Below are 22,974 nucleotides of genomic sequence, written 5' to 3'. Positions count from 1 at the left end.
GGAAATGTGAATAGGCAGTTAGAACAGAGCTCCCCTGTGGCCATTCCTCACAAAAATAAGTATACCCTTTGGATACAGCTGTGGGGGGGGGGGGGGGGGGGGTGACCTCCCAGGGAAATGCCACAGAGACTGTGCTATTAGCACTGAACATGGGTCTGTGGTGCAAGGGAAAAGAGGGAAGTGGTATTGATAGGGGACTCTATAGTCAGGGGAACAGACAGGAGATTCTGTGGACATGTACGGGACACCTGGATGCTATGTTGCCTCCCAGGTGCCAGGGTCAGGGACATCTCAGATAGCTTCCACAGCATTTTGCAGAGGGAGGGGGAGCAGCCAGATGTCTTAATACACATTGGTACCAGTGACATAGGAAGGAAAAGCAATGAGGTCCTGAAAAGAGAATTTAGAGAGCTAGGCAGAAAGCTGAGAAGCAGGACCTCCCGGGTAGTAATTTCTGGATTGCTGCCGCTACCACGAGCCAGTGAGGGTAGAAGCAGGATGGTCTGGCAGCTAAATGCGTGACTGAGAAGCTGGTGCAGGGGGCAGGGCTTCAGATTCTTGGATCACTGGGATCTCTTCCGGGGAAGATGTGACCTGTTCTAAAGTGACAGGTTGCACCTGAACCCGAGAGGAACCAATATTTTCACAGGCAGGTTTGTCAGAGCAGTTGGGGACGGTTTAAACTAATTTGGCAAGGGTTGAGAATTGGAGTGAAAGGTCTCAGGATAGGGAAGATGGTAAAAAAAAAAGATAGCATGCAGACTTCAGGAAGGGCTGGCAGGTGACAGGACAAAATTGCTGCCAGCAGGTTAAGTATCAATGCATTAGGGAAGCAGAATCAAAAAGGGTAGCAAATACTTTATTCAAAGTGTTGTATCTCAGTGCGCGGAGTATAAGAAAAAAGGTGGATGACCTTGTTGCAATATTACAGATTGCCAGGTATGATGTTGTGGCCATCACTGAATCATGGCTGAAGGATGGTTGCAGTTGGAAGCTGAATGTCCGATGTTACATGTTGTATCAGAGGGATAGGAAGGTAGGCAGAGGGGGTGGCTTGGCTCTGCTTGTAAAGAATGTCATCAAATCAGTAGAAAGATGTGACATAGGATCGGAAGATACTGAAACCTTGTGGATTAAGTTAAAAAACTGCTAGGATTAAAGAAGCCTAATGGCAGTTATATTCAAGCTTCCCAACAGTAGCTGGAATGTGGACCACAGATTACAATGGGAAATAAAGGCGGCCTATCAAAAGGGCAATGTTATCATAGTCATGGGAGACTTCAACATGCAGGTCAATTGGAAAAATCAGGTTGGTTATAGATCTCAAGAGAGTGAGTCTCTTGAATGCCTAAGAGATGGCTTTTTAGAGCAGTTTGTCGTTGATCAATTATACTGGATTGGGTGTTAGGTAATGAACTGGCGATGATTAGGGAGCTAAAGGTAAAAGAACCCTCAGGAGGCAGTGATCACAATATGATCCAGTTCAATTTGAAATGTGATAGGGAGAAAGTAAAGTCTGACATAACAGTATTTCAGTGAAGTAAACAGTATTTCAGTGGTATAAGAGAAGAGTTGGCCAAAGTAAATTGGAAGGAGCTGCTGGCAGGACAACAGCACAGCAGCAATGTTGTGAGTTTCTGGGAAAAATGAGGAAGGTGCAGGATAGATGCATTCTAAAACCGAAGAAGTACTTGGAGATACTGGACAAGATAGGACAAAGTCAGCATGGTTTCTTTAAGGGAGAATCTTGCCCAACGACCCAGCTGGAATTCTTTGAGGAGATTACACATAGGATAGATAAAGGGGATGCAGTGGATGGTGTATATTTAGACTTCCAGAAGGTCTTTGACAAGGTGCCACATGAGGTTGCTTATCAAGTTAAGAGCCCGTAGTATTACAGGAAAATGACTAAGTTGGTTAGAGCATTGGTGGATTGGTAGGAGGCAGCGAGTGAGAATAAAAGGATCCCTTTCTGGTTGGCTGCCAGTGTCTAGTTGTGTTTCACAGGGGTCAGTGTTGGGACTGTTTCTTTTTATGCTGTATATCAATGCTTTGGATGATGAAATAGATGACTTTGTTACCAAGTTTGCAAATAGTACGAAGATTGTGGAGGGGTAGATACTGTTGAGGAAACCGGTAGGATGCAGAAGGACTTAGACATCAGTAGAATGGGCAAAAGAGTGGCAAATGAAATACAATGTTGGAAAATGCATGGGCATGCACTTTGGTAGTACAAATAGATGTGTAGCCTATTTTCTAACTGGGGAGAAAAATCAAAAATCTGAGCTGCAAAAGGACTTAGGAGTCCTTGTGCATAACAACCTAAAGGTTAACTTGCAGATGAGTGAGAGGAGTTGAAGACAAATGCAATGTTAGCATTCGTTTCAAGAGATCTAGAATACAAGAGCAGGGATGTGATGCTGTGGCTTTATAAGGCACTGGTGAGGCCTCACCTTGAGTATTGTGAACGTTCTGGGCTCCTCATCTAAAAAAAAACTGCTGGCATTGAAGAGGTTAAGAGGAGGTTCACAAGGATGTTTCCAGAAATGAAAGAGTTATTACAATGGAATTTAGAAGGATGAGGGGGGACTTCATTGAAACCTTTCAAAATGTTGAAAGGCCTAGACAGAGTAGATGTGGAAAGGATGTTTCCCATGGTGGGGGAGTCTAGGACAAGAGGGCACAGCCTCAGGATAGAGGGGCATCCATTTAAAACAGAGATCCAGTAAAATTTCTTTAGCCAGAGGGTGGTAAATCTATGGAATTTATTACCACAGATAGCTGTGAGTGCCAGGTTGTTGGGTGTATCTAAGAGATTGATTTTCTTGATTGGCCACAGAATCAACGGTTACAGGCAGAAGACCAGGAGTAAGAGTGAGGAAGGGCAAAAACAGATCAGCCATGATTGAATGGTGGAGCAGACTCGACGGGCCAAAGGGCCTAATTCTGCTCTTATGTCTTATGGTTATGGGGAGAAGGCAGGAGAATGGAGTTGAGAGGGATAATAAATCAACCATGATGGAATTGTGGAGCAGACTTGATGGGCTGAATGGTCTAATTCTGATTCTGTGCCTCATAGCCATCCAGCACCCAATTTTCATTGTGCAGCCCATTACCCACAACCACTTCTATGCAGAGTGACCAGTCTAAAGGATATATCCACTTCAGTAACTCGGTGCTTGGCACCCATGGCCTTGATGGCAGCTGCCGTTCCTGCGTACGGCCACCTCCCACCTTCATCCTCCTCATGGCCAACTGTAACCTCTACCCCAGGTAACACCTTGGCAGCCAGCACTGGGGCAATGCAACACAACCTGAGGCAAAATCAGTCTGGTTAAACATCGGGGTGAGGCGACACGAGGGTGATATCGATGTACATCAGGAGAGTTCTGTGTGTCAATGAATCGGGGCGAGGCGACACGAGGGTGATATCGATGTACATCAGGGGAGTTCTGTGTGTCAATGAATCGGGGAGAAGTGACACGAGGGTGATATCGATGTACATCAGGGGAGTTCTGTGTGTCAATGAATCGGGGCGAGGCGACACGAGGGTGATATCGATGTACATCAGGGGAGTTCTGTGTGTCAATGAATCGGGGAGAGGTGACACGAGGGTGATATCGATGTACATCAGGGGAGTTCTGTGTGTCAATGAATCGGGGCGAGGTGACAAGAGGGTGATATTGATGTACATCAGGAGAGTTCTGTGTGTCAATGAATCGGGGCGAGGTGACACAAGGGTGATATCGATGTACATCAGGAGAGTTCTGTGTGTCAATAAGTCGGGGCGAGGTGACACGAGGGTGATATCGATGTACATCAGGGGAGTTCTGTGTGTCAATGAATCGGGGCGAGGAGACACGAGGGTGATATCGATGTACATCAGGAGAGTTCTGTGTGTCAATGAATCGGGGCGAGGTGACACGAGGGTGATATCCATGTACATCAGGAGAGTTCTGTGTGTCAATGAATCGGGGCGAGGTGACAAGAGGGTGATATCGATGTACATCAGGAGAGTTCTGTGTGTCAATGAATCGGGGCGAGGTGACAAGAGGGTGATATCGATGTACATCAGGGGAGTTCTGTGTGACAATAAATCGGGGCGAGGTGACACAAGGGTGATATCGATGTACATCAGGGGAGTTCTGTGTGTCAATGATCGGGGAGAGGTGACACGAGGGTGATATCGATGTACATCAGGAGAGTTCTGTGTGTCAATGAATCGGGGCGAGGTGACAAGAGGGTGATATCGATGTACATCAGGGGAGTTCTGTGTGTCAATGATCGGGGAGAGGTGACACGAGGGTGATATCGATGTACATCAGGAGAGTTCTGTGTGTCAATGAATCGGGGCGAGGCGACACGAGGGTGATATCGATGTACATCAGGGGAGTTCTGTGTGTCAATGAATCGGGGCGAGGTGACACGAGGGTGATATCGATGTACATCAGGGGAGTTCTGTGTGTCAATAAGTCAGGGCGAGGTGACACGAGGGTGATATCGATGTACATCAGGAGAGTTCTCATTATCAATGAATCGTGGAGAAACAAAAAAGAGTAAATAAGCAGTGCAAAAAGTGACCAAAATAGTGAGATACAGTACTGTACAAAAGTCTTAGGCACATCTATATAGCTAGAGCACCTAAGACTTCAGAGAGGGATCACAGTAAATAATTAAGGGTGGTCTGAGACAATGGATCTGTAGTGCAACAGCCATGATCTCAGTGAATGGGACAGTGGAAATGAGAATCACTTCCACTTCTCTAACAAAGTTCAGCTCGCTCCCACGTCATTATACAGTAACCCAGCACACTAACCCAATGGGTTTCTGTGCCTTGTGAAACTCGGTCAGAACTCTGTGGACATCTGGAATCACTTGGCAGTCCTTCCCGTCTGTGGCAAATGTCGAGCTGTGGGGACGACAGACAGACAGATGCTGTTAAACCAAAGGTCAGAGTGACAGACCCTCATATCCTACTGCTCATTGTTTTTACAAAACTACAAAAGTTTAAAAAAGGACCTAGAGCTTTCCCACCGTATATGACAAACTCTTCTCAGGCTTCCAGCCAGGTACAGGTATCAACTCCATCTGACATTTCAATGACAAACTCTGCCACTTTCATGTACCTGTACCTGGATGGAAGCCCAAGAAGAGTTTATTCGTGCTAAAGTTTATTTACATAGAAAATACACAGAGTACAAACATTAAGTATTTACAAGACAGTGAATAAATTCAAATTAAAATATGATTACTACTATAAAACAGGCAATTCCCTGGGGGGACCACTGCTCCTGTATAACCCCCACTTTTCCCAGTGTGACCACATGCTCCCTCTCCCAGGACAGCCGGGCACGAACACATCCTTGGAAGAGGAGCAGGCAGTTGGCCCTGACAGATCCCTCAACTTTCCACTGTCTAGACCTATGAATGGCCATCTTGGCCAGGCCCAGGAGCAAGCCCACCAGGAGACCCTCCCCCTTCCATACTGGGTGCTGGTATATAAAGAACGCAGGGCTGAACAGCAACCAGAACCTGAGCAACAGCCCCTTCATATCCTCAAACAGGGCCTGCAACCTCTCCCACTCCAGATACACTGACTCCTCCCGGTCACAGAATGGACAGGCAGACCGGGTGTCAGTGAAACTGCTTAAAAACCTGTTGAACAGTACTGCCCGATGCCACATCTTCCACCCCCGATCCCCAAAGTACAGGGGAAGGACCCCACATGAAGAGATTTCCTCTGGGGCCTACTCTGCCGCCAGACGAAGGAAAGGAAAGGCATGCAGAAGCAGCCCGTACAAGAAATACTTTGGAGGGTCATTGAAGGACAACGTGAGCATTCCTGCAGGACAGCTCACCGCACCATATGTGGCTGGGCCATGCTGACCTCCACACCCTTGCTACCCTCCCCAGGATCAGTGCAAGGAGAGTCCTCTCACTCCTCAGCCGCTGGGACACCCTCTCTCTGAATAGACCAGTGCGATCCCTCTCCTCTAGGATGCATTTGAAATCACCCCTCAGGATAACACACAGACTATGACCAATGGACCCCAGCAACGTGGAAACCTCTCAGAAGAGGTGCGCCTGCATCGGGCCGGGCTCAGGGGCATACACGTTTACAAAATGAATCGGCACACCGCAAGAAGCTCACCCGGAGGGCAGAGAGATGATGGAATTTGCGGAGAGTCCTTAAACTGGCACCTCAGCTTCCCTCCCCTTCTTTTGGAGGATCGTGTGGAATGACTGGATAACCCCTCCCAGACCCAGATCAGTGGCCAACTGGGCCTTGAAAGGTTTCCTCCAGTAGTCCCTCACAAAGTCACGGATCTCCTCCAGAGGGACGGGCTGTGACAGTGCTGGGGTTAAGGAAGTCTGCCATTTTGGGTTCAAAAGTGTCCTCCTCTTCATCCCTCACTGTGTCCCACGCGTTTGTCACCTTCCAAGTAGTTAACATCTACACCCGATGTGACCATCTCACTCCTCACCATAGCCCTAATGGAAGACCCCACCATCCCTAGGATCAGTAAAAGAGACAGGCCCCACCACGCCTGGTTCCAGAATCCCTCCCTGGAGTCAGTGCTAGCAGAGTCCCCCCACCCCTCAGCCGCTGGGACACCTTCTCCCTGAATAGCTACATAGGGTGGCAATCCAGGGTTGCTCCAGTTCTCCTCGTGCACCAGGGCCAGGCGCTCAACAGAGAACTTGGCCTCGAATGAGGCAACAAACTGGAAAACTAATCCCACTGGTGACCCTCCACCCACAGACGGCCCCTGTTCTACAGGGCTTTGCCCCTCCCCAGAGAACACGTACACTGAGTGTACAGTCTCAACTGAAGGCATCTGCCTCCCCACAGTGGCACTGCTCACCAGTCCGGAGGACAGATGTTCAGGAGATGCCGGAGGACGCCCTGTATAACAGGGCCATCCTCCAGCTCTGGGAGGAGAAACTCTAAACATACAGCCTTTACCAGGGATAACTTTACCTCCTCATGTGGCAACTGATCCCCAGTCTCAGGGGACACATCTCTCCACCATCTCAGGCTGCAGATATGCTGAGGCATGTTGACCTCCAATACAGAGTCGTCCCCGTCTCTGGGTCTGATTTAACAGTAACCGTCCTCTCCTTCTCTGAGAGAGAAGCATTCAAACATTTCTTCTTCTTAGCCTCCCACCTGTCACCTGAACACAACCCGAACCATCATTCACACTGCACCATTAAGACATAGGAGCAGAATTAGGCCATTCAGCCCACCGAGTCTGCTCTGCCATTCCATCATGGCTGTTCCTGGATCTCATTCAGTCCCATAGACCTGCCTTCCTGCCAAATCTTTTGATGCCGACCGATCAGGAAATGATCAACTTCTGCTTTAAATATACCCACTGACTTGGCCTTCACCTCAGTCTGTGTCAGAGCATTCCACAGATTACTACTCTCTGGTTAAAACAATCCCTCCTTACCTCTGTTCTAAAGGGTCACCCCTCACTCTTGAGACTGTGCCCCCTAGTTCTAGATACCCCCACCAGAGGAAACATCCTCTCCACATCCACCCTATCTAGTCATTTGAACATTTGGTAGGTTTCAATAAGATCCTCCCCCATGCTTCTAAATTCCAGTGAGTACAGGCCCGAAGCTGACAAACGCTCCTCATAGGTTAACCCCTTTGTTCCCGGAATCATCCTTGTGCACCTCCTCTGGACTCTCTCCAATGACAACACACCCTGTCTGAGATATGGGGCCCAAAGCTGTTGACAACACTCCAAGTGCAGCCTGACTAGTGTCTTATAAAAGCTCAGCATTATCTCCTTGTTTTTATATTCTATTCCCCTTGAAATGAATGCCAACATTGCACTTGCCTTCTTTATCACAGACTCAACCTGTGAATTAACCTGCTGGGAGACTTGCACAAGGACTCACTCCCAAGTCTCTCTGCACCTCTGATGTTTGAACCTTCTCCCCATTTAGATACTAGTCTGCACTATTGTCCTTTTACCAAAAGGCATTATCATACATTTCCCAACACTGTATTCCATCTGCCACTTTTTTTGCCCATTCTTCCATTTTGTTTAAGTCCTGCTGCAAACACTGCTTCCTCAGCACTACCTACCCCTCCACCCATTTTCACATCATCCACAAACTTTGCCACAAAGCCATCAACTCCTTTACCAAATCACTGACAGACAATGTGAAAAGTAGTGATCCCAATACTGACCCCCGAGAAACACCACTAGACACTGGCTGCCAACCAGAAAAGGCCCCTTTATTCCTACTCGCTGCATCCTGCCTGTCAGCCATTCCTCTATCTTTACAGTATCTTTCCTGTAATGCCATGAGATCTTATCTTGTTAAGCAGCCTCATGTGTGGCACCTTATCAAATGCCTTCTGAAAATCCAAGTAAAAGACATCCACTACCTCATTTGTCACCCTGCTTGTAACTTCCTCAAAAAGCTCTAACAGATTTGACAGGTGAGATTTTCCTTCACAGAAACCATGCCAACTTTGACTTATTTTATCATTAGTCTCCAAGTACCTCAAAACCTCATCATTAATAATAGACTCCAACACATTCCCAACCACTGAGGTTGGGCTAACTGGCCTATAATTTCCCTTCTTTTGCCTTCCTCCCTTCTTAAAGAGTGAGAGTGATATTTGCATCTTCCAGTCCTCCGGGCCCTTGCCAGAATCAAGGGATTCTTGAAAAATCATGATCAATGCATCTGTTATCTCTTCAGCAACCTCTCTCAGGACTCTGGGATGTAATCCTCCTGGTTCAGGTGACTTATCCAGTTATTTTGGATACATCAGGACCAGTAAATTTTGGACCAATAAAGCAGTTGCCCTATTAGCCAAAGTTTCATGAAATAGTTAAAAAGATAGGAACATAGAAAACCTACAGCACAATACAGGCCTTTCGGCCCACAAAGCTGTGCCAAACATGTCCCTACCTTAGAACTACCTAGGCTTACCCATAGCCTTCTATTTTCCTAAGCTCCATGTATTCATCCAGGAGTCTCTTAAAAGACCCTATCATATTTGTTTCTACCACCGTCGTTGGCAGCCCATTCCAGGCACTCACCGAGTAAAAAAATATACCACTGACATCTCCTCTGTACCTACTCCCCAGCCAGCACCTTAAAACCACGCCCTCTCGTGCTAACCATTTCAGCCCTGGGAAACAGCCTCTGACTGTCCACACCATCAACGCCTCTCATTATCTTGTACAGCTCTATCAGGTCACTTCTCATCCTCCGTTGCTCCAAGGATATTTAGAAAAAAGATAAACTACCATTTAATTGCATAATAAATTATGTATTTCAATGAAATACAGAACAAAGTAGAACACAATCGAGCATTTAGTGCAGGTAATGGACTGCCTTCATACAATGCTTTCTACATTTGTATCTTCCAAATCACTTTCATTGTAACATTCAAGATGATTGTTGATACCTTCAAATTCTTCATAGTTCCTAACATGCTGAAGTAGTGAAAATATTTTATTTTCACTCCCAGCCAAGCCTGAATGCCTGAAACCACAGTGAACTGTCTACTTGTATCTCACCAACACTGCTTTTTGTACACAACACATGCAACAGATGCTACTTAAAAACTGTTTGCTCTAATCACTGTGTAGTGTCTAAAAGGCACACAAGTGCATGCGGTTGACATAGTTCGAAACTGTTCAGAACAGTCTGCTGCCCCAAATAAACAAATAAACTCCAGCAATTTTCTCAATTCATTTTTGTTCTTTAAGAGTTAACTGATTAACCAGAATCCACTGTATCACTATCTACTACCCACTCGAGCCTCTTCGGGCCCCACTAATCCCTGAAATCCCCCATACGACAATAAGATAGAGGAGCAGAATCTGGCCATTTGACTCACTGACTCTGCTCCGCCATTCCATCATCACAGATTTATCATCTCTGCCCCTTTTCTCCCCACTCTCTGACACCTGCTAGTCTATCTCCTATTCATGCTACTATCTTTCCTGTAATACCATAGAGACCACAGGCTCCTCCACAGACATTCTGGCATGGATGTAACCCCGGAAGAGGGGCAGGCAGTCAGAGTCCTCAACTACCCGCTGCCTGGAGCTGTGAATGACCCTCATCCCTCTGCACTGCGTGACCAAAGGTCAGGAGGGTGCGGCTGAACCACAAACAGGCCAGTGACAAAGCTGCAGACCACTGGTGATCCCAGCAGGCTGGCAAGTGAATGAACTGTGTGTGATACAGACACAGGGTGGGAGCGTGTGTGTTCGAAACGTACTTCTCTCACCCCTGACAATCTCCACAACACCGAGAATCAGCTTCATCACTCACAGGTTCTTGGCTGCCCCAAATCCACCAGGGAAGATGACAGCATCGTGATCCTCGGCTCGGAGACGGACCAGATCCAGAACCTGACCACGGGCAATTCTTGCCGACTCCACCAGAACGTTCCTGACAAAAGGAATCAGGAAATGAAAAGCACAGTACAGTGCCAGGGAGTCTGAGCACATATACACACAAACACACACAAAGTGCCTATAGAAAATCGTCACACCCTCTCAGATATTTTCACGTTTTATTGATTTAGAACTTTGAATTACAGTCAATTTAATTTGGCTTTTTTGACACTGATCAACAAAAGGACTCCTTCATGTCAATGTGAAAACAGATCTCTACAAAGTAATCTAAATTAATTACAAATATAAAACACTAAACAATTGATTGCATAAGTATTCACCCCCTTTAATATGACATACTAAATCATCAATGGTGCAGCCAATTGGTTTTAGTAGTCAGAAAATTAGTTAAATGGATATGTTTTTGGAGACCTGTGTTCAGCCAAGGTGTTTCAAATAATCGAAGTAAAAACACACCTGTATCTGGAAGATACAGCTGCTGGTGAGTCAGTATCCTGGCAAAAACTACACCATGAAGACAAAAGAACACTCCAAGCATCTCCGCAAAAAAGGTTATTGAAAAGCACAAGTCAGGAGATGGATACAAGAAAATTCCCAAGTCAATGAATTCCCCTTGGAGTACAGTTAAGTCAATCATTAAGAAATTGAAAGAATATGATGCAGCTTTAAATCTGCCTAGACCAGGCCATCCTCAAAAACTAGTGACTGTGCAAGAAGGGGACTAGTGAGGGAGGCCACCAGGAGACCGATGACAACTCTGGAGGGGTTACAAGCTTCAGTGGCTGAGGTGGGAGAGACTGCACATACAACAACTGTTGCCCGGGTGCTTCACCAATTGCAGTTTTTTGGGGAATAGGCAAACAGAAAACCTCTGGCACAGAGTCTGGCCCTGTGGCTCAGAAGTGTAGGGAAGGGAAGAGGAAGGCAGTAGTAATAAGGGACTCTATAGTTAGGGGGTCAGACAGGCAATTCTGCAAATGCAGGAAAGAAGCACGGTTGGTAGTTTGTCTCCCAGGTGCCAGGGTCCTGATGTGTTTCAAGATATCCTGAAGGGGAAGGGAGAACAGCCAGAGGTCATGGTACACATTGGTACCAACGACACAGGTAGGAAAAGGGAGCCTGAAACCAGACTACAGGCAGTTAGGAATGAAGTTGAGATGCAGGACCTCAAAGATAGTAATCTTGGGATTACTGCCCATGTCACGTGACAGTGAGTATAGGAATAGAATGAGGTGGAGGATAAATGCGTGGCTGAGGGATTGGAGCAGGGGTCAGGGATTCAGATTTCTGGATCACTGGGACCTCTTTTGGGGCTGGTGTGACCTGTAAAAAAAAGGACGGGTTGCACTTGAATCCCAGGGGAACCAATATCCTGGTGGGGAGGTTTGCTAAGGCTACTGGGGAGAGTATAAACTAGAATTGCTGGGGGTGGGAACCGAACTGAAGAGACAGAGGAAGGGGTGGTTAGCTCACAAATAGAGAAAGCAGTGTGAGAGGGAGGATAGGCAGGTGATAGAGAAGGGATGTGCTCGGACCGATGGTTTGTGATGCTTCTATTTTAATGCAAGAAGCATCATGAAGAAAGCAGATGAGCTGAGAGCGTGGATCAGTACTTGGAGCTATAATGTTGTGACCATTACAGAGATTTGGATGGCTCAGGGGCAGAAATGGTTACTTCAAGTGCCGGGTATAGATAATTCAGAAAGGGAAGCTAAAGAGGTGGGGATGTGGTACTGCTGATCAGAGATAGTGTCATGGCTGCAGAAAAGGAGGAAGTCATAGAGGTATTGTCTATTGAGCCTCTGTGGGTGGAAGTTAGAAACAGGAAGAGGTCAATAATTCTACTGGGCATTGTTTATAGACCATCCAATAGCAACAGAGACATCGAGGAGCAAATAGGGAGACAGATTCTGGAAAGGTATAATAATAACAAGGACGGAGATTTTAATTTCACAAATATTAACTGGTATGTCCCTAGAGCGAGGGGTTTAAATGGGGTGGAGCTTGTTAGGTATGATCAGGAACTTTTGATTTTTATATATAAATAAAGCCTACAAGAGGAGAGGCTGTACTTGATCTGGTATTGGGAAATGAACCTGGTCAGGTGTCAGATCTCTCAGTGGGAGAGCATTTTGGAGACAGTGATCACAATTCTATCTCCTTTATCATAGCATTGGAGAGAGACAGAACCTGACGAGTTAGGAAAGCACTTAATTGGAGTAAAGGGATATATGAAGCTATCAGCAGGAACTTGGAAGCATAAATTGGGTACAGATAATCTCACGGAAATGTATGACAGAAATGTGGCAAATGCTTAAGGGATATTTGCGTTGCGTTCTGTATAGGTACATTCCAATAAGACAGGGAAGGGATGGCGGGGTACAGGAACTGTGGTGTACAAAGGCTGTTGAAAATCTAGTCAAGAAGAAAAACTTACAAAAAGTTCAAAAAACTGGATAATGATATAGATCCTGAAGATTATAAGGCTAGCAGGAAGCTTAAGAATGAAATTAGGAGAGCCGGAAAGGGCCATGAGAAGGCCTTGGCGAGCAGGATTAAGGAAAACCCCAAGACATTCTACATGTATGTGAAGAGCAAGAGGATAAGATGTGAGAGAATAGGACCAACCGAGTGTGACAGTGGGAAAGTGTGTATGGAACTGGAGGAGATAGCAGAGGTACTTAATGAATACTTTGCTTCAGTATTCACTACTGAAAAGGATCTTGGCGATTGTAGGGATGACTTACAGCAAATTGAAAAGCTTGATCATATAGACATTTGAAAGAGGATGTGCTGGAGCTTTTGGAAAGCATCAAGTTGGATAAGTATCTGGAACTGGACAAGATAACCTCAGGCTACTGTGGAAGGCAAGGGAGGAGATTGCTGAGCCCCAGCAATGTTCTTTGTATCAGCAATGGGTACGGGAGAGGTTCCAGAGGATTGGAGGGCTGCAGATATTGTTCCCTTACTCAAGAAAGGGAGTAGAGATAGCCCAGGAAATTATAGACCAGTGAGTCTTATTTCAATGGTTGGTAAATTGATGGAAAAGATCCTGAGAGGCAGGGTTTATGAACATTTGGAGAAGCATAATAATGATTAGGAAGTCAGCATGGCTTTGTCAAAGGCAGGCTGAATTTCTTAAGCATGTGACTATACACATTGATGAAGGAAGAGCCGTAGATGTACTGAATATGGATTTCAGCAAGGCATTTGATAAGGTATCCCATGCAAGGTTTTTTGAGAAAGTAAGGAGGCATAGGATATAAGGGGACATTGCTTTGTGGATCCAGAACTGGCTTGCCCACAGAAGGCAAAGAGTGGTTGTAGACGGGTTATATTCTGCATGGAGGTCGGTGACCAGTGGTGTTCCTCAGGAATCTGTTCTGGGACCCCTTCTCTTCGTGATTTTTATAAATGACCTAGATGAGGAAGTGAAGGGATGAATTAGTAAATTTGCTGATGACACAAAGGTTGGGGGGTGTTGTGGATAGTGTGGAGGGTTGTCAGAGGTTACAGTGGGACACTGATAGGATGCAAAACTGTGCTGAGGAGTGGCAGATGGAGTTCAACCCAGATCAGTGTGAAGTGGTTCATTTTGGTAGGTCAAATATGATGGCAGAATATAGTATATATGGTAAGACTCTTGGCAGTGTGGAGGATCAGAGGGATCTTGGGGTCTGAGTCCATAGTTTAGGAGCTGAGAGGTAATGCTGCAGCTATACAGGACCCTGGTCAGACCCCACTTGGAGTATTGTGCTCAGTTCTGGTTGCTTCACTACAGGAAGGATGTTGCCTGGATTGGGGAGCATGCCTTATGAGAATAGGTTGAGTGAACTTGGCCTTTTCTCCTTGGAGCAACGGAGCATCAGAGGTGACCTGATAGAGGTGTATAAGATGATGTGTGGATAGTCAGAGGCTTTTTCTCAGGGCTGAAATGGCTAACACAAGAGGGCACAATTTTAAGGTGCTTAGAAGTCGGTACAGAGGAGATGTCAGGGTAAGTTTTTCATGCAGAGTGGTGAGTGCGTGGAATGGGCTGCCAATGACGGTGGTGGAGACAGATACAACAGGGGCTTTTAAGAGACCTCTGGTTAGGTATATGGAGCTTAGAAAAATAGAGGTCCATGGGTAACCTTCGGTGATTTCTATGTAAATACATGTTCAGCACAGCATTGTGGCTGAAGCACCTGTAGTGTGCTGTAGGTTTTCTATGTTTCTATGAAAAAAACTCACATGAATTCTCAGCTGGAGTATGCCCGAAGGCATGTGGGAGACTCTGAAGTCAGCTGGAAGAATGCCTCATGGTTTAATGAAACCAAAGTTGAGCATTTTGACCATCACACTAAACACTACGTTTGGCACAAGCCAAATACCACACGTCACCAACAACACGTCAACCCTACCGTGAAGCATGGTGGTGACTGCATCGTGATGTGGAACGCTTCACTGCAGCAGGCCCTGGGAGGCTTATGAAGGTAGAGGGTAAAATGAATGCAGCAAAATACAGGGAAATGCTGATGCAGTCTGCAAGAGAACTGCACCTTGGGAGATTTGTTCTCCAGCAAGACAATGACCCCAAGCAGAAAGCCTAAGCTACACAGGAATGGCTTGTCATTTAAAAAAAATTGGATTGGTATATGGACAGGAAAGGAATGGAGGGTTATGGGCTAAGTGCAGGTCGGTGGGACTAGGTGAGAGTAAGCATTTGGCATGGACTAGAAGGGCTGAGATGGCCTGTTTCCATGCTGTAATTGTTATATGGTTAAAAACACCAGAGTTAATGTCCTGGAGTGGCCATGTCAGAGTTCAGACCTCAATCCAATTCAGAATATGTGGCTGGACTTGAAAAGGGTTGTTCACTCATGATCCCCATGCAATCTGACACAGTTTGAGCAGTTTTGTAAAGAAGAATGTGGGGAAATTGCAGTGTCCAGATGTGCAAAGCTGATAAAGACCCACCCACACAGACTCAAGGCTGTAATTGCTGCCAAAGGTGCATCCACTAAATACTAACTTGAAGGGTGTGGATAGTTATGCAATCAAGTACTTTGTGCTTTATATTTGTAATTAATTTAGTTCACTTTGTAGAGATCTGTTTTCATTTTGACACGAGAGTCATTTTCTGTTGATCAGTGTAAAAAAAACAATTACATCTACTGCAATTCAATGTTGTAAACCAATAGAACATGAAAACTTCCAAGGGGTTGAATACTTTTCATAGGCTCTGTACATACAGTGGTGCTAGAAGGTTTGTGAACCCTGTAGAAATTTCTCCATTTCTGCATAAATATGACTTAAAATGTAATCAGATCTTCACCTACCCTAAAACTAGATAAAGAGAACCCAATGAAATAAATTGTAAAAGAGCATTTATTTATTGTGGAAAATGATCTAATATTACATGTATTTGTTGGAAAAAGTATGTGAACCTCTGGAGTAATGCCTTCTGGAGCCATCCAATCAATGAGATGATATTGGAGGTGTGGGTTGTAGAGATGCCCTGCCTTATAAAAAAGACACACAAAGTCAGGTTACTGACAGAGCCTGCTCTTCTCAAGCAAGTTCTCTTTATGTGCAGTTGTTCAATCAAAACAACTTCAGAGTACTTTAGAATAAGAATCGTAGAGATGCATGAAGCTGGAAAAGGCTACAAAAGCATTTCTAAAGACCTGAGTGCTCATCAGCCCACAGAAATTGTACACAAATGGAGGAAACTCTCCATGTGTTGCTACTTTCACTAGGAGTGGACATCCTGCAAATATCACACCAAGAGCACAACGTGCAATGCAGGAGGTGGTAAAAAAGAACAAGGGTAACACCAAACCATCTGCAGAGATCTCTCGAACACGTTAAGGTCTCTGTTCATGTGTCCACTACAAGCACCGAACAAGAATGGTGTTCATGGAAGGACATCATGAACTGCTCTCCAAAAAAACATTGCTGCATATCTCAAGTTTGCTAAAGGCCACCTGGATGTTCGACAACACTTCTGGGACAATATTCTGTAGACAGATGAAACAAATGTTGAAACATTTTGGCACTGCTATGTTTGGAGGAAAAAGGGCACTGCATGCCAACACCAAAACCCCACTCCAACTGTGAAGCATGGTGGAAGGAGAATCATAGATTGGGGCTGATTTGCTGCCGCAGGGCCTGGACAGCTTGCAATTGTTAAAGGAACAATGAATTCAAAATTCTATGAAGCCGTTTCACAGGAGAGTGTCAGGGTAGCAGTCCACCTAAAGCTTAATAGAAGTTGGATAACGTAACAAGAGAATGATGCGAAAGACAAGAGGAAACCAACAATAGAGTGGTTTAAAAAGAAAAAAAATTGTGTTCTGGAATGGCCGAGTCAAAGTCCTGACCTGAATCCTGCAGAAATGTTGTAGAAGGACCTGAAGCAAGTAGTTCATGCTAGGAAGTCCACTGATTTCCTAGAGTTCGAACAATTCGGTAAGGAGGGGTGGCCTAACATTCTTTGAAGCCAATGTGCAGGACTGATCAACAGTTACTGGGAACATTTGATTGAAGTTATTGCTGTACAAGGGGGTCACACCAGTTACTAAAAGCTAAAGTTCATATACTTTTTCCAAAAATAAAAATGTAATATTGGGTATTTTTTCTTAATAAATAAATGAACAAGTATATATTTTGTGTTATTTAATTAATTTGGTTCTCTTTATTATTACGACGTGAGGATTTGTTCACATTTTAGATTGTATTTATGCAGAAACAGTACACGCTATATACACACACACATATACCCTCACTGGGGGGGAAGAAATCACACACACAAACACAGTCCCAATCTCTCTGTAAACAACTAACACAGCACCCCATGAATCAATTAACTGAAGCTGTTCTGCTCTTCCCAATTACATATACCCTACTCCCCCCCCCCCCCCCCCCCCCCCGCCCCAGTTAGGAGGACCAGACCAACACACAGTTCCAGACAATGCAGCAGAGATACAGGAGTTTGTTTCTGTAACATATCTGATGCAAGTTTGAATCTCAGATTCGCCATGATAGCTCTGAGACTGCACTCATGGAAAAGCAGCGCGAGTGGGGTATCAGGTCACGGTGTCAAGGGCACTCACCGGCTCTCTGCAGCTGCTTCCCCCTTTACATGGTCAATGACGTGCATCTGCGACACGTTCGGGGCGTAAACCTGGAAGTCCGCACCTCCTCGACTCAGGTGGACGAGGATCCTATGTCAAGATAAAACAGCTCAGGTCAGAGAGCAGAGACCCACGTTCCAATGACAAGTCCCTCCACACTGTCCATCACACACTCCCAGTCCGTGGGTCTTGGAAACGGGTGGCGGGAGGATCTCCCCGGGCAGACTGCCTGGCAATGTTTAGGGGGTATGTTCGTGCTCGGGTAACTATTGAAAAGGAACATGCGCAGTCCACAGTGGCCTTGGAGGAGTTTCGAGACCGTTGGGCTCCGCGGGGTGTAAATGCCATCGTGGATAGAGATGGCAACATTCTGGTGTAATGTCTATTGTCTATTTGTAGTGCAGTAATTGTGTTTGCCACTGTTTTGTATATATTGTATAGCACCGAAATTTGTAATAAAGGATTTTGTAATAAAAAAAAGGAGAGGAACAGTTAGATACAGAGTGAAGCTCCCTCTACACTGTCCCATCACACACTCCCGGGACAGGGACAGTCAGATACAGAGTGAAACTCCCTCTGCACTGTCCCATCACACACTCCCAGGGCAGGGACAGTCAGATACAGAGTGAAGCTCCCTCTACACTGTCCCATCTCAGACTCCCAGGAGAGGGACAGTTAGATACAGAGTGAAACTCCCTCTACACTGTCCCATCACACACTCCCAGGGCAGGGACAGTTAGATAGAGTGAAGCTCCCTCCACACTGTCCCATCACACACTCCCAGGGCAGGGACAGTCAGATACAGAGTGAAGCTCCCTCTACACTGTCCCATCACACACTCCCAGGGCAGGGACAGTCAGATACAGAGTGAAGCTCCCTCTACACTGTCCCATCACACAGTCCCAGGACAGGGACAGTCAGATACAGAGTGAATCTCCCTCTACACTGTCCCATCACACACTCCCAGGGCAGGGACAGTTAGATATAGAGTGAAGCTCCCTCCACACTGTCAGATACAGAGTGAAGCTCCCTCTACACTGTCCCATCACACACTCCGAGGGCAGGGACAGTTAGACACAGAGTGAAGCTCCCTCTACACTGTTCCATCACACACTCCCAGGACAGGGACAGTTAGATACAGAGTGAAACTCCCTCTACACTGTCCCATCATACACTCCCAGGGCAGGGACAGTTAGATAGAGTGAAGCTCCCTCCACACTGTCCCATCACACACTCCCAGGGCAGGGACAGTCAGATACAGAGTGAAGCTCCCTCTACACTGTCCCATCACACACTCCCAGGGCAGGGACAGTCAGATACAGAGTGAAGCTCCCTCTACACTGTCCCATCACAGAGTCCCAGGACAGGGACAGTCAGATACAGAGTGAAGCTCCCTCTACCCTGTCCCATCACACACTCCCAGGGCAGGGACAGTTAGATATAGAGTGAAGCTCCCTCTACACTGTCCCATCACACACTCCCAGGGCAGGGACAGTTAGATATAGAGTGAAGCTCCCTCCACACTGTCAGATACAGAGTGAAGCTCCCTCTACACTGTCCCATCACACACTCCGAGGGCAGGGACAGTTAGACACAGAGTGAAGCTCCCTCTACACTGTTCCATCACACACTCCCAGGACAGGGACAGTTAGATACAGAGTGAAGCTCCCTCTACACTGTCCCATCACACACACACAGGGCAGGGACAGTCAGATACAGAGTGAAACTCCCTCTACACTGTCCCACCACACACTCCCAGGGCAGATACAGTTAGATACAGAGTGAAGCTCCCTCTACACTGTCCCATCTCAGACTCCCAGGAGAGGGACAGTTAGATACAGAGTGAAGCTCCCTCTACACTGTCCCATCACACACTCCCGGGACAGGGACAGTCAGATACAGAGTGAAACTCCCTCTGCACTGTCCCATCACACACTCCCAGGGCAGGGACAGTCAGATACAGAGTGAAGCTCCCTCTACACTGTCCCATCACACACACACAGGGCAGGGACAGTCAGATACAGAGTGAAGCTCCCTCTACACTGTCCCATCACACACTCCCAGGGCAGGGACAGACAGATACAGAGTGAAGCTCCCTCTACACTGTCCCATCACACACTCCCAGGGCAGGGACAGTCAGATACAGAGTGAAACTCCCTCTGCACTGTCCCACCACACACTCCCAGGGCAGATACAGTTAGATACAGAGTGAAGCTCCCTCTACACTGTCCCATCTCAGACTCCCAGGAGAGGGACAGTTAGATACAGAGTGAAACTCCCTCTACACTGTCCCATCACACACTCCCAGGGCAGGGACAGTTAGATAGAGTGAAGCTCCCTCCACACTGTCCCATCACACACTCCCAGGGCAGGGACAGTCAGATACAGAGTGAAGCTCCCTCTACACTGTCCCATCACACACTCCGAGGGCAGGGACAGTTAGACACAGAGTGAAGCTCCCTCTACACTGTTCCATCACACACTCCCAGGACAGGGACAGTTAGATACAGAGTGAAGCTCCGTCTACACTGTTCCATCACACAGGATCCCCACAGATTAAACAATTCAACAATTTCACAGCAACAAAATAAGTTTTGGGCACAAAATGAAATAGATTCTTACGCTGAGGCCTCATGGATCTCGGAGCCATCAAACACTCCACAGCCTGACAGCACCTGCAGGAACACAACAGCATCAGATACACCAAATGTTTAACACCAGAGGACATGTTCTGAATGTGAGAGGTGGGGGGGTGTCAGTTCTAAGGAGACGTTTTTATAAACGGAGTGCATAGCCTCAGGTGGTATTAGAGTCAGATATAATAGAGGACTGCAAGCCGGTCTTGGTTAGGCACCTGAGGAAGGTTATGGGTATAGTGTATTCAGAAGTGATTAGTTTAGTCGGTCATTTTAGTTGTAATGCATTTTGGTGCAATACTCCAGCCTAAGGGTACTGTTCTCTTAACCAACTCCACTCAAGTGATCACACTAATACTACCTGCCCAAGTCGAGAATGAGATTCTCCCAGTGGGTTATTCCCTTCGAAGATGAGACTTGACCTGAGTGATCACAGTGGCAGCCACCCAACAGTCCTTCGCAGATCAGGGTCAGGGTCCAGTGGCATGCAATGCAAGAAGACTGGGATTTTCTCCGTCCTCACTGCCATTGTGATGTGTCATGATCTTCTGGCAGCTCCACTGCTGACATCTCAGTTGGATCCGCTCTTTGTCTGGAGCCTCTCTCTTGATCTTAACGCCAGTGGTGACCCTACCAGGCACTAAACTCCAAACGGCATCGCTCTTGGGATCACAGAAACTTGCATACCTCTCCACCACAACCAGGTAACCATCCTCGGAGAAGCAGCTGTTTAATTCATTTTCATTGATGCTGCCTGACCTGCTGAATTGCTCCAGCATTTTCCAAGTAATGAGCCAACTGAATTCAGGAACTAAAGATGCATCCATCACTAGCATAAGAGGCTGAGACCCTTCATCAGGACCGCAAGTAAAGGGGGAAGACATGAGTTTTTCTCAAAACATCAACTACCAATTCCTCTCCATAGATGCTGCCTGACTTGCTGAGGTCCTCCAGCATTGTATGTGTTTCTCTCTGGATTTCCAGCATCTGCAGAATCTCTTTGGTGTTTATGATCTATCATCAAAGATCCTCACCACCCAGACCATGTCTTTTCTCGCTGTTGCCATCAGGTAGAAGTCAAGTCAAGTCACTTTTATTGTCACTTCGACCATAAGTGCTGGTACATAGTAAAAATGAGACAACGTTTTTCAGGACCATGGTGTTACATGATACAGTACAAAAACGAGACTGAACTATGTAAAAAAAAACCGAGAAAGCTACACTAGACTACAGACCTACACTGGACTGCATAAAGTGCACAAAAACAGTGCAGGCATTACAATAAATAATAAACAGGACAATAGGGCAAGGTGTCAGTCCAGGCTTCGGGCATTGAGTGGTCTGATAGCTTGGGGGAAGAAACTGTTGCATAGTCTGGCTGAGAGCTCGAATGCTTCGGAGAAGGTACAGGAGCCTTAGGATTCGCACCACCATGTTTAGGAACAGTTATTACCCCTCAACCGTCAGGTTCTTGAACAAAAGGGGTAACTACATTCATTCTAGTTCCGGTAATCCCACAACCGATTATCTCACTTTAAGGACTCTATCTGGTTACTTCATGCTCTCGTTATTTATTGCTATTTATAAATAAAAATATTTACATTGGCAGTTTGTTGTTTTCTGCGCTCTCGCTCTTTCATTGATCCTGTTTACAGTTACTGTCCTATAGATTTAAAAACATAGAAAACCTGCAGCACAATACAGGTCCTTCGGCCCACAAAGCTGTGAAATCCGTACATCTACTGCTCTTCCTTCATCAATATGTTTAGTCACACACTCAATGCCTTGGTTGTCCCGTGGTGACATGTATGCACTCTGATAATAAACTGAACTTTCTTTCCTACCCCAGGGCGCAGTTCAGCAGTCAGCCCTTCCGCCCCCAGGGCCCTTGGCCTATCTGCCCGCGCAACACCCCGGGACTCGGGCAGTCCCCTTCCTCCACAAACACTCACCACAGCCACCCTGGCCCCGGACGACCCGCGGGCGGTCGAGTGAAACCGACATAGGCGAAGCTGGAGGGCAAGCGTCCTCAGCAACATGGCGACGCGCGGGGCAATGTGGGTGTGAGGGCGTCCTCAGCAACATGGCGACGCGCGGGGCAATGTGGGTGTGAGGGCGTCCTCAGCAACATGGTGGGCGCGGGGCAATGTGGGTGTGAGGGCGTCCTCAGCAACATGATGGGCGCGGGGCAATGTGGGTGTGAGGGCGTCCTCAGCAACATGGTGGGCGCGGGGCAATGTGGGTGTGAGGGCGGCCTCGGCAACATGGTGGGCGCGGGGCAGGCTGGGTGTGAGGGCGTCCTCAACAACATGGTGGGCGCGAGGCAATGTGGGTGTGAGGGCGTCCTCAGCAACATGATGGGCGCGGGGCAATGTGGGTGTGAGGGCGTCCTCAGCAACATGATGGGCGCGGGGCAATGTGGGTGTGAGGGCGGCCTCGGCAACATGATGGGCGCGGGGCAGGCTGGGTGTAAGGGCGTGGTTAAAGTTGCTGTCCAGGCTACAGCGACAAGGTCAGGGCTGAGAGTCCCAGGGTGACCGGTCTTGGTTCGCACTGATCCTGGAAGACGGTGACTTGTCCGCCCCCGATTTTCTCCCATAACCCTTATTAGCCTGGTGTACTGTCCCCATCTTCCCCCAGTAACCATTCACCAATGACCTCCTCTCCCAGCGCGTCGGATTTTTTTCCATAAAAACCACGACTTATGGTAGTGACAGAAGATCTCATGGTCTTTCCCTCTGCTTTCAGTGCTAATTCTATCAATTTCTCGGGGTTGTTGCAATTCATGTCTTTATTCCATCGTTTACCCACCAC

The 22,974-nt window shown here is 46.8% G+C and overlaps 1 protein-coding gene across 4 annotated transcripts in view; it reads right to left on the bottom strand.

Annotated features, from left to right (window-relative positions):
- gatd3 (glutamine amidotransferase class 1 domain containing 3) overlaps positions 1-22,247 on the bottom strand; it is a 48,372-nt gene extending 26,125 nt beyond the window's left edge. For 3 of the 4 annotated variants that reach the window (XM_059969023.1, XM_059969024.1, XM_059969025.1), the window contains exons 1-5: positions 22,113-22,247; positions 20,147-20,199; positions 17,504-17,614; positions 10,321-10,440; positions 4,817-4,909 (exon numbers count right to left, since the gene is read on the bottom strand). In XM_059969023.1, the coding sequence (XP_059825006.1) occupies positions 4,817-4,909; positions 10,321-10,440; positions 17,504-17,614; positions 20,147-20,199; positions 22,113-22,199 (464 nt within the window). In that variant the 5' untranslated portion in view covers positions 22,200-22,247. Of the gene's footprint in view, positions 1-3,157; positions 3,315-4,816; positions 4,910-10,320; positions 10,441-17,503; positions 17,615-20,146; positions 20,200-22,112 lie in introns of all 4 variants that reach the window. The other variant, XM_059969028.1, reaches the window with a different exon arrangement.
- Between the last annotated feature and the right edge of the window lie 727 nt (positions 22,248-22,974).

The sequence above is a fragment of the Hypanus sabinus genome, chromosome 4 (assembly GCF_030144855.1).
Source record: "Hypanus sabinus isolate sHypSab1 chromosome 4, sHypSab1.hap1, whole genome shotgun sequence".
NCBI classification, from domain to species: Eukaryota; Metazoa; Chordata; class Chondrichthyes; order Myliobatiformes; family Dasyatidae; genus Hypanus; species Hypanus sabinus.
Note: the sequence above shows the minus strand (reverse complement) of the source record. Positions and strands in the feature narration are given on the sequence as shown.